This window comes from Trachypithecus francoisi, unplaced genomic scaffold, assembly GCF_009764315.1.
Source record: "Trachypithecus francoisi isolate TF-2019V2 unplaced genomic scaffold, Tfra_2.0 Lachesis_group5, whole genome shotgun sequence".
Taxonomy (NCBI): Eukaryota; Metazoa; Chordata; class Mammalia; order Primates; family Cercopithecidae; genus Trachypithecus; species Trachypithecus francoisi.
Genome location: NW_022681470.1, coordinates 139,504,116 through 139,520,091, shown reverse-complemented (window position 1 = coordinate 139,520,091; position 15,976 = coordinate 139,504,116). Strand labels below are relative to the sequence as shown.

Genomic DNA, 15,976 nt, shown 5'->3' with positions numbered 1-15,976 from the left:
ACCCTTCCTCCGCCGGGGCTCTAAGGATTCCATTACTCTAAGCATGCAGGGCCCCGGCCTCACACTTCCATGCATCCCAATCCACGCTTTTATACCAGGATAATAGGCCGTGTTGCAGTCTCGGGCTAGGATTATCTTAGATTAAAGGGTGCTCCGTCGGGGGTCAGGCTGGATAGGAGGAGCTCCAGTCACTCGGGTGAGGGGCGCCTCTTCCCAGTCTCCCCTGGAGCTGACGTCGCAGGCGGTGCCCGGAGAGAGCGAGCGAAAGTCTCCAGATTGGGGGGGATTCCCCCGTGCATGGAGGGGGAGGGGCCATCGGACAAAAACGCCCTCCCGCTGCCGCCCCTCCCCCTCGCGCTTCATTCAAACCCGCGAGTGGGCGGGCAGGGGCGGGGGAGTCCCCATCTCCTCCCGCTCCCTCTTCCCCTCTACCCTGGCAGTCCAGCACATCAGTGGCCGTCACGGCCCGGGCACGCGTGCGCACGGACCCACACCCCGGCGGCTCTCACAATCGCACACACACACACACACCAGCAAACAAAGGGTCTGGACACTCCCGTCCCCTCCTGCCCCCAGGCCAGAGAGGGCGGGGCATCCCCTCCCCAGCCCCCCGCAAGGTAAGCTTGGGGCTGCGAGCTGCGGTGGGGAGGGGGTCCTGGTGCCATGGTGGGAGGGGGCCAGGACTGTAGGGGGTTCCCCGGCTCCCCAAGAAAGCCGTACCCCCACCCCCACCGTATGCCCTTTAAGGCTTCGGCCCGGTCATCAGCATGGGGGTGTTTGGAGAGAATCCGAGATGTCAGGGATTCCCGGATCGGCGCGGGGGTCTCTTCTGGCTCTGGAGACTGGAGCTGCCCAGCTTCAGCAAAACAGCGTTCCCGGAGCCTCAGCTTCCAGAACCGGGGATAGGGCGCCGGAAGCTTCCCCATCAACGCCAAGCATTTCCTAATCTGCCGGCACAGCACCTCCAGCCCTGGGGACTGAGAAGGAGAGAGACCCCTCAGTTGCTTTGCACTGTCCCTCTGTCCCCGGTCCCTACCCCACCCCCATCGGTGCAAACCCTGCTATGTCTCTCCTGCCTGTGGTGTAGGGGGGGATTGCGGGAATTGGGAACGCTTTTTGGGGCTACCCTTGCTTCTTCTGCTACATCCCATAACCACATAGCACTGAGCTGCGATGGGGCCAGGCAGGCGGCTTTGCCTTCCTGAGTCTCAATTTCCTCCTCTGCAAAGTGGGTAATGACACACACCTAGGATTCCGCGAAATCGTGCTTGCAGAGCCTGCTTTTGCGCCATCGTTTTGTTTATTAGCTCATTTTACATCTCTTTACCAAGTGTCTACTTACCATGTGCTGGGCACTGTGACCAGGCTTTGGGGCAGCAGCAACCAACCAACCCAGCAGGGGTCCCTGCTCCCCGCTGGTGAGGGAGCAGGAGCCCTGTATAAACATACAAATCCCCACGGGTGATTTCCTACTGTGTAGACTAAAATTCTGTCCTCGGACAGAGAGAGCCTAGGGGGAAATGCACTCAAGATTAATGAGGGAGCTGGGCGCAGTGGCTCACGCCTGTAATCCCAGCACTTTGGGAGGCTGAGGCGGGCGGATCACTTGAAGTCAGGAGTTGGAGACCAGCCTGGCCAACATGGTGAAACTCCATGTCCACTAAAAATACAAAAATTAGCTGGGCATGGTGGCAGGTGCCTGTAATCCCAGCTACCCCGGAGGCTGAGGCAGGAGAATTGCTTAAACCCGGGAGGCGGAGGTTGCAGTGAGCAAAGATCACACCACTGCGCTCCAGTTTGGCGACAGAGTGAGACTCCATCTCAAAAAAAAAAAAAAAAAAGCCGGGCGCGGTGGCTCAAGCCTGTAATCCCAGCACTTTGGGAGGCCGAGATGGGCGGATCACGAGGTCAGGAGATCGAGACCATCCTGGCTAACACGGTGAAACCCTGTCTCTACTAAAAATACAAAAAAAAACTAGCCGGGCGAGGTGGCGGGCGCCTGTAGTCCCAGCTACTCCGGAGGCAGAGGCAGGAGAATGGCGTAAACCCGGGAGGCGGAGCTTGCAGTGAGCTGAGATCCGGCCACTGCACTCCAGCCCGGGCGACAGAGCAAGACGCCGTCTCAAAGAAAAAAAAAAAAAAACAGATTAAATAAGACTTCTGGATCCTGCCTGCCTTCCTCCTTGGGTCTGAGCTCCATGAGGGCAGGATTAGGTCTAGAACAGTGGCTGGCACACAATAGGTGCTCAATAAATGTTGAATGAGCCTGGCACCCTGGTGTGAGCCTGTAGTCCCAGCTACTTGGGAGGCTGGCTGGAGGATCCCAGCAACACTCGTCTCTAAAAAATAAAAATAAAAACAAAAAATAAATCCTTAGCTGGGCATGGTGGCACGTGCCTGTAGTCCCAGCTATTCAGGATGCTGAGGCAGGAGAATGGCTTGAACCCAGGAGGCGGGGGTTACAGTGAGCTGAGATAGTGCCATTGAACTCCAGCCTGGGTGAGGAGAGCGAAACTGTCTCAAAAAAAAAAAAAAAAACTTAAATGAATTAAAGAGGGGATTAGATTAAGACTAGATTCTAGAACTGTAGATTAGGAAGAAGGCTTAGCATAAACCAGTCTACCCCCACTCCCTTGAATTTGATACAGGAGACACTGAGTCCCAGAATGTCAACATTTCTTTTTTTTTTTTTTTTTTCTTTTGAGCCGGTGTCTCTCTCTGTCGCCCAGGCTGGAGTGCAGTGGCCAGATCTCAGCTCACTGCAAGCTCCGCCTCCCGGGTTCACGCCATTCTCCTGCCTCAGCCTCCTGAGTAGCTGGGACTACAAGTGCCTGCCACCTCGCCCGGCTAGTTTTTTTTTTTTTTGTATTTTTTAGTAGAGACGGGGTTTAACCGGGTTATCCAGGATGGTCTCAATCTTCTGACTTCGTGATCCGCCCGTCTCGGCCTCCCAAAGTGCTGGGATTACAGGCTTGAGCCACCGCGCCCGGCCAACATTTCTATAACATTGAAGACGGGCCCAGCACAATGACTCACATCTGTAATCCAAGATACTTGGGAGGCTGAGGTGGGAGGATCGCTTGAGCCCAGGAGGTCGAGGCTGCAGTGAGCCATGATCAAGTCACTGCACTTCAGCCTGGGAGACAGAGTGAGACTCTGTCTCACCAAAAAAAAAAAAAAAAAGAAGAAGAAGAAGATGGTTAAAACAAGTGTTGTGAACAACTGGGACAGAGACCAGAACTGAGCACTGGGCACCCCAGGAACTCCTGGTGTCCAGCCAGTGCCCACTCTTCCCCACATAGCATATAGACACAGCACTGCTTTCATCTATTCAATATTTATTCAGCACCTACTATGTACCAGGTGCCAGGGACACAGTGATTAACAGAACAAAACTCCCTGCCCCAGTGGAGCTGATATTTAGTGGAGGAAACTGAAATGAAATAACATGATCAAAAAGATGTAATGACACATTGTGATTAAGACACTGATGGAAATAGAGGGCGTGTTTGGGTATTTAGAAAAACTTCCTGGAGGGAGTTGAATTCAGCACACACACACTCAAACCCAGACAAACAGAATCCCACTGCTACACAACACAGGCAAGTGGCCATGGGTACTGAGTGGCTGAGTAGAGATTTAAACCTGGAACCTGCATTTCTTTTTTCTTTCTTCCTTTTTTTTAGCTAATTAATGTATTTATTATACTTTAAGTTCTGGGATACATGTACAGAACGTGCAGGTTTGTTACACATGTATACACGTGCTACGGTGGTTTGCGGCACCCATCAACCTGTCATCTACATTAGGTATTTCTCCTAATGTTATACCTCCCCTAGCCTTCCAGCCCCCAACAAAGGGCCCGGTGTGTGATGTTCCCCTCCCTGTGTCCATGTGTTCTCATTGTTCAACTCCCACCTATGAGTGAGAACATGCGGTGTTTGGTTTTCTGTTCTTGTGTTAGTTTGCTGAGAATAATGGTTTCCAGCTTCATCCACGTCCCTGCAAAGGACATGAACTCTTTTTTCTTTCTCCCTTTCTTTTTTTTTTTCTTGTCTTTTTCTTTTTTTTTTTGAGACGGAGTCTCGCTCTGTCACTCAGGCTGGAGTGCAGTGACCGGATCCCAGCTCACTGCAAGCTCTGCCTCCCGGGTTTATGCCATTCTCCTGCCTCAGCCTCCCGAGTAGCTGGGACTATAGGCGTCTGCTACCTCACCTGGCTAATTTTTTGTATTTTTTTAGTAGAGACGGGGTTTCACCGTGTTACCCAGGATGGTCTCGATCTCCTGACCTCGTGATCCGCCCGTCTCAGCCTCCCAAAGTGCTGGGATTACAGACTTGAGCCACTGCGCCTGGCCTTTCTTTTTTTTTTTAATTGAGACAGAGTCCAGGCTGGAGTGCAGTGGCTCGATCTTGCCTAACTGCAACCTCTGCCTCCCAGATTCAAGTGCTTCTCCCGCCTCAGTCTCCTGAGTAGCTGGGATTACAGGCACGTGCCACCACACCCAGCAAATTTTTTGTGTTCTTAGTAGAGATGGGGCTTCACCATGTTGGCCAGGCTGGTTCTTAGTAGAGATGGGGTTTCACCATGTTGGCCAGGCTGGTCGAGAACTCCCAACTTCAGGTGATCCGACCGCCTTGGCCTCCCAAAGTGCTGAGATTACAGGCATGAGCCACTGTACCCAGCCTTCCATTCTTTTTACAGACAGGATCTTGTTCTGTCACCCAGACTGGAGTGCAGTGGCAATCGCAGCTCACTTGCAGCCTCAAACTCCTGGGCTCAAGCAATCCTCCTGCCTCAGCCTCCTGAGTAGCTGGTATTACAAGCACCTACCACCATGCCTGGCTAATTTTTTTTTTTTTCATTTTATTTTAAAGATGGGGTCTCCAAGAGTTGGAGGCTGCAGTGAGCTATGATCGCATACCAACCTGAGCAACAACAGGAGACCCTACCTCAAAAAAGAAAAGAAAAGAGATGGGGTGTCGCTATGTTGCCCACGCTGGTCTCAAACTGCTGGCCTCAAGTGATTCCCCTGCCTTGGCCTCCCAAAGTGCTGGGAATATGGGCGTGAGCCACTGCGCCCAGCCCCCGGAACCTGCATTTCTAGGCACTGTGAAATATTGTTTTCCTCTACATCTTCACACAGTGACACCCCCACACACCTACACATTCATATTACAGTCACACAGGCACAGCCAACCTCTTATTCACATAGACCGATGTGGTATTGCCCTGACACATAGATTCCTGCTGGTACAATTTAGTTTCAACTACGCAACACTTAGACTCACAGAAAGTTCCACTAGCCCAGTTGCACAGGCACAGACAGGTATGAAGTTCATGCACATATATGCATGTATTTGCACACACGTGCACACATGCCTGGAGCCCTTCACAATCCTAAGTAAGACCTGCGTCAGCTTTGAGCTTGGAGCTTGGGCAGCCGTGAATATTCAGGACCACAGCGTGGGCAGGGGCTTTGATTCTCACTTCCCTGTTATTTGCTGCACATCGCCACATCCTTCTGTTGTTGAAGGAAGTGGGGAGTGGGCAGGATGTCATGCTGGGTGACATCAGCTCTCCTCTGCCAGGCCAGGCCAGTGGCTCCCAGGCTGGGCTGGTAGCTGATGGTGCTGACAACATGGTTGGGGGAAAAGGACTCTGGCGGCCTGAGCTTGATGCCAGCTGTCCAGAGCAGCCTGTGCTGCCATCTGGACCCCCCTCCCCAGCAGCCTGCTGTCCAGGGGAGGAGAAGGCAGGCTTAGCAGCATCCTCCACCCTGAGCACTCCTGGGCCCTGCCTCCCTCGCCTGGGCTGCCGCCAGGGCCGATTGCCGCAAATGTGCACTTGTGTCCTGACAGCAGTAAGGGGCATGACTCTGCCTCTCTTGCCTGGCCGGCTGGACTCCTCCAACATCGCCTTCTTCATTGCTTTTTTCATTTCACAAATCCTCGAGGCTGGCAACAGAATTTGCAGAGCCTAGGGAAAATGCACACACGGGGTTCCTCTTCAAAATTACAAACAATAGGCCGGGAGCAGTGGCTCACGCCTGTAATCCCAACACTTTGAGAAGCTAAGGGAGGGGAACTGCTTGAGGCCAGGAGTTTGAGACCAGCCTGGCCAACACAGCGAAATCCTGTCTCTACTGAAAATGCAAAAATTAGCTGGGCATAGTGGCAGGCGCCTGTAATTCCAGCTACTTAGGAGGCTGAGGCAGGAGAATCATTTGAACCCTGGAGGCGGAGGTTGCAGTGAGTCAAGATCATGCCATTGCACTCTAGCCTGGGTGACAAGAGCTAAACTCTATCTCAAAAAAAAAAAAAAAAAGTATAAGTCTAAGGCAAAGAAAATGCAAGCAGAGTCGGGGGATAGGAAGAGCATTAGGATATTTGAGGTCTGAATATGTTCTAGGTGTTTGAAGAACAGCAAAGGGGCTGGTGGGTTGGCTGGACATTGTGGCTCATGCCTGTAGTCTCAGTACTTTGGAAGACTGAAGCGGGAGGATCACCTGAGCCAGGGAGTTCCAGACCTGCCTGGGCAACACGGCAAGACCCCCCTCTCTAAAAAAATTTAAGAATTAGCTGGGCGTGGTGGTGCTCGCCTGTAGTCCCAGCTACTTGGGAGACCGAGGCTAGAGGATCACTTGAGCCCAGGCATTCAAGGCTGTAGTGAGGAGTGATAGCGTCACTGCACTCCAGCCTGGGCAACAGAGTAAGACCCTTGTCTCTTAACAAAATGAAGACAGGTCGGGCGCTGTGGCTCATGCCTGTAATCCCAGCATTTTGGGAGGCCGAGGTGGGCGGATCACGAGGTCAAGAGATCGAGACTATCCTGGACAACATGGTGAAACCCCGTCTCTACTGAAAGTACAAAAATTAGCTGGGTGTGGTGGTGTGTGCCTGTAGTCCCAGCTACTTGGAAGACTGAGGCAGGAGAATCATTTGAACTCAGGAGGCGGAGGTTGCAGTGAGCCGAGATTATGCCACTGCAGTCCAGCCTGTCAACAGAGAGAGACTGTCTCAATAAACAAATTTTTTTTAAAAAGGGAACAGAAATAAATTCACATGCATTACTTCACTTCATCCTCACAACAACCCCATCAGATGGGTGTGAATATTATTCCTATTTTACAGATGACGAAACTGAGGGCCAGAGAGGCTGAGTAATTTGCTCAAAATTATACAGGCAGAGCTGAGAGATACTGTGAGTTCAGTTCTAGACTACCACAATAAAGCGAGTATCACAATAAAGTGATACACAAAATTTTTGGCTTCCTAGTGCATGTAAAAGTTATTTTGACACTATACCATATGTGCATATGCAATATATACATTATAGACAATATAGACTATATACAATATAGACATAATGCAACAGCATTATGTCTAAAACAGCAATGCATACACCTTAATTTTAAAATACTTTATTAGGCCGGGCGCGGTGGCTCAAGCCTGTAATCCCAGCACTTTGGGAGGCCGAGACGGGCGGATCTCGAGGTCAGGAGATCGAGAGCATCCTGGCTAACACGGTGAAACCCCGTCTCCACTAAAAAATACAAAAAACTAGCCAGGCGAGGTGGCGGGCGCCTGTAGTCCCAGCTACTCGGGAGGCTGAGGCAGGAGAATGGCGTCAACCCGGGAGGCGGAGCCTGCCGTGAGCTGAGATCTGGCCACTGCACTCCAGCCTGGGCGACAGAGCGAGACTCCGTCTCAAAAATAAAATAAAATAAAACAAAATAAAATACTTTATTAGCTTGGGTAACACAGTGAGACCTCGTTTCCACAAATTTTTTTGTTGTTGTTGTTTTGTTTTGAGACGGAGTCTTGCTCTATTGCCCAGGCTGGAGTGCAGTGGCCGCATCTCAGCTCACTGTAAGCTCCGCCTCCCGGGTTCCCGCCATTCTCCTACCTCAGCCTCCGGAGTAGCTGGGACTACAGGCGCCCGCCACCTCGCCCGGCTAGATTTTTGTATTTTTTGGTAGAGACGGGGTTTCACCATGTTAGCCAGGATGGTCTTGATCTCCTGACCTCGTGATCCGCCCGTCTTGGCCTCCCAAAGTGCTGGGATTACAGACTTGAGCCACCTCGCCCAGCCCCACAAAAAAATTTTTAAAAATTAGCCGGGCATGTTGGTGCTCACCTGTGGTCCCAGCTACTTGGGAGGCTGAGGTGAGAGGATCGCTTGAGCCCAGGAGGACGAGGCTGCAGTGTGTTATGATCACAGCACTGCACTCCAGCCTGTGCAACAGAGTGAGACCCTGTCTCAAAAGCAGAAAAAAAAAAAAAAAATACTTAAAAACTTTATTGCGGCCGGGCGCGGTGGCTCAAGCCTGTAATCCCAGCACTTTGGGAGGCCGAGACGGGCGGATCACGAGGTCAGGAGATCGAGACCATCCTGGCTAACACGGTGAAACCCCGTCTCTACTAAAAAAAATACAAAAATTTAGCCGGGCGAGATGGCGGGCGCCTGTAGTCCCAGCTACTTGGGAGGCTGAGGCGAGAGAATGGCGTAAACCTGGGAGGCGGAGCTTGCAGTGAGCTGGGATCCGGCCACTGCACTCCATCCTGGGCGACAGAGCGAGACTCCGTCTCAAACAAACAAACAAACAAACAAACTTTACTGCTAGGCCAGGCACAGTGGCTCACACCTATAATCCCAGCACTTCGGGAGGCCGAGACAGGCGGATCATGAGGTCAGGAGATCGAGACCATCCTGGCTAACACAGTGAAACCCCGTCTCCCTGAAAATACAAAAAATTAGCCAGGCGTGATGGCAGGTGCCTGTAGTCCCAGCTACTTGGGAGGCTGAGGCAGGAGAATGGTGTGAACCCAGGAGGTGGAGGTTGCGGTGAGCCAAGATAGCGCCACTACACTCCAGCCTGGGCGACAGAGCGAGACTCCATCTCAAAAAAAAAAAAAAAAACCAATAAACTTTATTGCTGCCCAGGTGTGGTGGCTCACGCTTATAATCCTAGCACTTTGGCTGAGGCAGGCAGATCACTTGAGCCCAAGGGTTTGAGACCAGCCTGGCCAACATGGTGAAACCCCATCTCTACCAAAAAAATACAAAAATTAGCCGGGCGTGGTGGTGTGCACCTGTAGTCCCAGCTACTCCAGAGGCTGAGGCAGGAGAATTGTTTAAACCCAGGAGGTGGACGTTGCAGTAAGCCGAGATCACGCCTCTGTACTCCAGTCTGGGCGATAGAGTGAGACACCGTTTCAAAAAAAACCAAAACCAAAACCAAAAAAAATCTTTATTTCTAAGAAACACTAACCATCATCTGAGCCTTTGGCAAGTCATAATCTTTTTCCTGGTGGAGGGGCCTACCTCAATGTTGATGGCTTCTGACTGATTAGCGTGGTGGTTGCTGAAGGTTGGGGTGGTTGTGGCAATTTTTAAAAATAGGAGAACAGTCGGGCACGGTGACTCATGCCTGTAATTCCAACATTTTGGGAGGCCGAGGCAGGTGGATCACTTGCGGTCAGGAGTTCACGATCAGCCTGGCCAACATGGTAAAACCCCATCTCTACTAAAAATACAAAAATTAGCCTAGCATGGTGGTGGGCACCTGTAATCCCAGCTACTTGAGAGGCTGAGGCAGGAGAATCTCTCGAACCCAGGAGGCAGAGGTTGCAGTGAGCTGAGATGGCACCATTGCACTCTAGCCTGAGTGACAAAAAGAGACGCAGTCTGAAAATAAATAAATAAATAAGATAATAATAATAATACTTGAAAGTGAAGTGTACTCCTTGATCAATGGGCTGCAGAATGGATGTTGTGTTAGCAGGCATGAATATATCTCCTGTACATCTCCATCAGAGCTCTTGAGTGACCAGTTGCATTGACAATGAGCAGCCATATTTTGAAATGAACCTTTCTTCTGCACAGGAAGTCTCAGCTGTCGGCTTAAAATATTCAGTAAACAGATGTGCTGTCACCCAGGCTTTGTTGTTCTATTTATAGCACAGAGGCCTAGTACACTTAACATCATTCTTGAGGTCTCCAGGATTTTCAGAATAGTAAATAAGCATTGGTTTCAACTGAAAGCCACCAGCTGCATTAGCCCTTACCAAGAGTCAGCCTGTCCTTTGAAGCCAGTCATTGACTTCACTTCTCTCTAGGGTGAAAGTCCTAGCTGGCGTCTACTTCCAATAGAAGACTATTTTGTTGGGCGGGCGCCGTGGTTCACACCTATAATCCTAGGAGTGCGAGACCAGACTGAGCAATATGGTGAAACCCCATCTCTATAAAAATACAAAAAATTACTTGGACATGGTGGCACGCATCTGTAATCCAGCTACTCCGGAGGCTGAGGCATGAGACTCGCTTGACCCGGGAGGCGGAGGTTGCAGTGAGCCACGATCTCACCATTGCACTCCGGCCTTAACAACAGGCTCTTCCCATCCCCCTGACTGTCTCAGAAAAAAACAAAAAACAAAAAACAAAAAACCGGGCGCGGTGGCTCACACCTGTAATCCCAGCACTTTGGGGGGCTGAGGCAGGCGGATCATGAGGTCAGGAGATCAACACTACCCTGACTAACACGGTGAAACCCCGTCTCTACTGAAAATACAAAAAATTAGCTGGATGTGGTGGCAGGTGCCTGTAGTCCCAGCTACTTGGGGGGCTGAGGCAGGAGAACAGGAGGCGGAGCTTGCAGTGAGCCAAGATCAGGACACTGCACTCCAGCCTGGGCAATAGAGTGAGACTCCATCTCAAAAAAAAAAAAGAAAAGAAAAGAAAAAAGAAAAAAAGACTATTTTGTCTACACTGAACAATTTGTTGTTGATCGTAGCCACCTTCATCAATAATTTTAGCTAGATCTCTTCTGGGTAACTTGCTGCAGCTTCTTTTTCTTTTTCTTATTAAAACATGTTTACTTTTTAGGCCGGACATGATGGCCCATGCTTGTAATCCCAGCACTTTGGGAGGTTGAGGTGGGAGGTTGCTTGAGCCCAGGAGTTCCAGACCAGCCTAGGCAACATGGTGAAACTCCATCTCTACAAAAAATACAAAAATTAAGGCCAGGAGTGGTGGCTCACACCTGTAATTCCAGCACTTTGGGAGGCCGAGGCAGGTGGATCATGAGGTCAGGAATTTGAGACCAGCCTGATCAACATAGTGAAACCCTGTCTCTACTAATAATACAAAAAATTAGCCGGGCGTGGTGGTGGGTGCCTATAATCCCAGCTACTCAGGAGGCTGAGGCAGGAGAATCGCTTGAACCTGGGAGGCGGAGGTTGCAGTGAGCCGAGATTGTGCCATGGCACTCCAGCCTGGGCGACAGTGCAAGACTCTGTCTCAAACAAACAAACAAACAACAACAACAAAAATTAGCTGGGCATGGTGGTGTGTGTCTGTGATCCCAGCTACTCAGGAGGCTGAGGTGGGAGGATTGCTTTAGCCCAGGAGGTCAAGGCTGGGGGCCACAATGAATGGGTACCATTTCTTGCTCTGTTTGCTGGAGAATACAGGTTACAATCAGAGTGGTGAGTGCTTTAATGGGGGTAGAAAAACCTGCAGTGGGGGCACAGAACATGGACTGGAGCAGTCTGGCTGAAAAATGGAGGTGACCTTTAAGCTATCTTTATACATTCATCCATTTGTTCAACAAATGTCTGTTGAGGGCCCACCAGGTGCTAAAGGCTAGGTTGAAGAAATGATGTTTACATTCATTTCCATTAATTTACATTGAACTGAAGTGCTAGCTAAGGCAATAAGGCAAGAAAAAGAAATAAGAACCAGACTGGGTGTAGTGGCTCATGCCTGTAATCCCAGCACTTTGGGAGGCTGAGGCGCAAGGAGCGCTTCAGCTCAGGAGTTTGAGACTAGCCTGAACAACATGGCAAGACCCCATCTCTACAAAACAACAAAAATAAAAATTAGCCAGGCATGATGGCAAGTGCCTGTAGTACCAGCTGCTACTCTGGAGGCTGAGGTGGGAGGATAGCTTGAGCCTGGGAGGTCAAGGCTGCAGTGAGCTAGCTGTGCAATGGTGCCACTGCACTCCAGCCTGGGCAACAGAGTGAGACCCTGTCTCAAATAAATAAGTAAATATTTAAAAATAAAGAGATAAGAACTAGGCGGGGTGTGGTGGCTCACACCTGTAATTCCAGCACTTTGAGTTTGAGCTTTAGTTTGAGCTCAGGAGTTTGAGACCAGCCTGGGTAACATAGTGAGACCCCAGTCTCTATTTAAAAAACAAAAACAAGGCCGGACGCGGTGGCTCAAGCCTGTAATCCCAGCACTTTGGGAGGCCGAGACGGGCAGATCATGAGGTCAGGAGATCGAGACCATCCTGGCTAACACGGTGAAACCCCATCTCTACTAAAAAATACAAAAAACTAGCCGGGCGAGGTGGCGGGCGCCTGTAATCCCAGCTACTCGGGAGGCTGAGGCAGGAGAATGGTGTGAACCTGGGAGGCGGAGTTTGCAACGAGCTGAGATCTGGCCACTGCACTCCAGCCTGGGTGACAGAGCCAGACTCAGTCTCAAACAAAAACAAAAACAAAAACAAAAACAAAAGAACCAAAGTAGGTGACAAACCAGCTAGTACATAGTAGAACTGTCAGGAACATGACACTATCAGGTTCTCAATAATAACCTGACATTGAACAGGTTATTAAAAGCCTATTATGTTCCGGATTCTGTTCAGGACACTTGGGAGATAGTAATGAATAATACTTCATTATTATTAATATCATAATTAAAGTTTCGTGCCCTCCTGCAATTAATATTCCAGTGTGAGGAGATACAGACAATAAATGTAATAAATAAATTACATAGTGTGGTATGAGGGGGAAGAGCAGGAAAAGGGGGACCAGAAGTCCTAGGAGGTTGTATTATAATTTTAAGTGGCGGTGGAGCAAGAAAGAAAGAAATGCCTGAAAGGATGAGATGTAAACAAAGACCTAAAAGAGGTAAGGAACCTACGGATTTTTTTTTTTTTTTTTTTTTTTTTTTGAGATGTAGTCTCGATCTGTTGCCCAGGCTGGAGTGCAGTGGCCTGATCTCAGCTCACTGCAACCTCCGCCTCCCCGGCTCAAACGAGTCTCCTGCCTCACCCTCACGAGTAGGTGGAATTACAGGCGCCTGCCACCACGCCCGGCTGATTTTTATATTTTTAGTAGAGATGGGGTTTCACTGTGTTGGCTGGGCTGGTCTCGAACTCCTAACCTCAAGTGATCCACCTGCTTTGGCCTTCCATAGTGCTGGGATTACAGGCCTGAGCCACCACGCCTGGCCAACCTGCCGATATTTGGGGGAAGAGTTCCAGGTGGAGAGAATTGGAAATGCAAAGGGCCTGAGGCACTAGCATGCTTGCTGTGTCCAGAGACAGCTAGACCAGTGTGGCTGGAGCTGAGGGCAGGGAGGTGACTGGGCATATCTAGCAGGACTCTGTGGGCCACGTGAGGACTTTGACTTTTCCTCTGAGTGAGGTAAGAGCCATTGAGGGCTCTGGGTAGAGAAAGATCATGATGTGAATCCAGTTCTAACAGGCTCCCACGGGGTCAGATGTTACCATTTATTAAACATTTACTGAGTGCCAGAAACTATTCTGTTCAATATGATTTGATCTCATTTCATTTTCACATGGACCCTATAGAGAATATCATCCCATTTCACAGAAGAGAAACTGAGGCTCACAGAGTTTAAGACACTGACCCATGGCCAAACAGCAACAATCTTCAGCGCCTGGGTGCCAAGGTAAAGTAAGCCGGCCTCTCCCTCCCCCAAGCATTTCAGATAAGGATCGGTGGCTGCAGAGCGCACCCGTCTTCGGGAACGGCGTCTGTGTCCCTGTCTGTCTGTTTCTATTTCCACACGTCCCTGTCTGTCTCCACGCGCCTCTGCCTGTGCGTCCCCCATCTGTGCCCAAGCCGCCGTCTCTCCGCGCCCGGCCCCCGCACATCGGAGCTATTTCGGGTTTAAGGCTTAAAAGCCCAACAGCTCGGAGGAGACGCTTCCTCCGGCCCCCGGCTCGGACCACGCGCCGCACGCGGCCAGCTCTGGGAGCTCCCAGTTTTTTCTGCGGGATCCCCGAGCCGGGGAAGCCCCCGCGGGAGGAAGGGTGGGGGCTGGGGCGACCCGGGCCCGGAGGCTCTCGGCCCCCCAGTGGCCAACCCGGGCATTGACGCTGTCAGGAGCCCAGCCGTGCGTCAGCTGTCGCCCCGGCAACGGACGGGCGACGTCACCCACTGGTGGTGCGTCAATCACCCGCTGACGTCACGTCCCAGGAGGGGCAATAGGCAAGGCGCGGGGGCGGGTTCTAGGCCCGGCCGGCAGGGGGAGCCCTGGGGCACTGATGGCAGATGCGTTTGGCTTGGTCTTGCAGGAGGCCCTGGCCCTGCCAACATGGCCACCGCAGCCCCAACGGCGCGCTAGGTTGGCAAGATGAAGAGGAGTCGCAGTGCCCTGTGCGTGGCAGGGACCGGGGACGAGGTGCGAGAGGAGGCGCTTGGGATAGGGGCGGGGCTTCGCCCCTGGGGGAGACTAGCGCCCTCTAGTGACCACGGCTATTTCCTGAACGTGGCTTCACTACCTCCAAGCTGTGAGGAGTTTGGTCCCCTTGTGCCTCAGTTTACTCCTTGATTCCATTTTTCTCCTGCTGCCCAGATTAAGAGGCTCTCAGCCGGCCCAGGGACAGAAGGCAGAGGCTTCTCAAATGAGGAGAGGATTTTGGCGAGGAGGTGGGAGGGGGCACTAGGGGTGGTAAGGTCTTGAGAGTCTCAGATGTGAGGGAGGGGAGGGGGGCATTGACATTAAGACCAAGAGGGGCCCTCTGAGATGTGGAGGTTGGGAAGAGACCCTAAAAAGGTGATGTGTTAGAGAGGTCTCACACTTAAGAGAATGTCTAGATGTGACAGACCCCCAAGGCTGGGGCATCGAGAGGGGACCCCACAAAAATTATGGCTGAGAAGGGGCACTCTCAGACTTAAGAGATGGTAGAGCACCTTTTGTGGGAGGGGTCAGCGAGTGGCTCACACGTGAAGGGGAGCCTATACCCCCATTAACTACTCCCTTAGACAGCTAGGTAGGGGTGTTCTTGGGGAGAGGGACTCAGAGCTTCCCAGCCAGGCCATGCCCCCATTCCACTTTATCCCTCCCCAGAGGCCGAGAGAGACCCCCGAATCCGGCCATGCCAACATGCTGGGGGCCGACCTGCGTCGCCCTCGCCGCCGCCTCTCGTCCGGTCCTGGCCTGGGCTGGGCCCAGCCTGAGCCCTCGGACCCTAGGGTCCCTCTGCCGCCACGGCCCACCACGCTGCCGCTGCGGATCCCACCGCGGATTTCCATCACCAGGGCGGAGAACGACAGGTAGGTAGGAGAGGGAGCAGAGTGGGAGTTGGGTTGGGGAGGCACAGTGCCAACTGGGCTAGGTCCAGCCACCAGCCCTTCCCGATCTCCACGCTCCCTGTCGTTTGCAAAACTAGCTGCAACTTGTACTGTGGCGGGCTGTGACACCCCTCCTCCAAGGCACCCTTCGCAAGCTCTAGGAAACCCTTCTTTCATTTTCCAGCTGCCTGAGTCAGCAAGGGGCAGGACTGAGGAAAGGGGTGTCATGTCTCCAGCCCCCAAGATGCTCCCATATTCACAGAGCTGGGGCAGGTTGATCAGGCGGCTGTGCACGGGCTTTCGTGTCCCCAGCTGGGAGGATCAGGTTTCTTCTCCGCCTTGAAGGGGATGGTGGAGTCTTGGAAGGGGTCTGGACTGGCATTTTTCTTTCTCCTGGGGAGATGTGAGAAATATCTGCGAGCTCTGGGTTCACACAGCACCTCTTGCTGGTTCTCATCTGGGGACCTTCCAGGTACCCAACCAGTTTCCCAGAGTACTCAACTCCCTTCTCGGCTCAAGAATGAGCTGGAAAGTCAGACAGCTGAGCTGGTCCTGGCTTCTGGCCGGCCCCTGCCCCCATGCTCTCCTCTGGTCACCGTTCTCGGCAGTTCCAATCTACCCCCACCCCCATCTACTCAACT

At 51.8% G+C, this 15,976-nt stretch overlaps 1 protein-coding gene across 2 annotated transcripts in view; it reads left to right on the top strand.

Annotated features, from left to right (window-relative positions):
- The first annotated feature begins 444 nt into the window (after positions 1-444).
- Positions 445-15,976, top strand: part of PDE4A (phosphodiesterase 4A) — a 68,790-nt gene continuing 53,258 nt past the window's right edge. The window contains exons 1-4 of one of the 2 annotated variants that reach the window (XM_033199404.1): positions 445-617; positions 13,607-13,707; positions 14,336-14,442; positions 15,112-15,317. In XM_033199404.1, coding sequence (XP_033055295.1) covers positions 14,395-14,442; positions 15,112-15,317 — 254 coding nt within the window. In that variant the 5' untranslated portion in view covers positions 445-617; positions 13,607-13,707; positions 14,336-14,394. Of the gene's footprint in view, positions 618-13,592; positions 13,708-14,335; positions 14,443-15,111; positions 15,318-15,976 lie in introns of those variants that run through there. The other variant, XM_033199405.1, reaches the window with a different exon arrangement.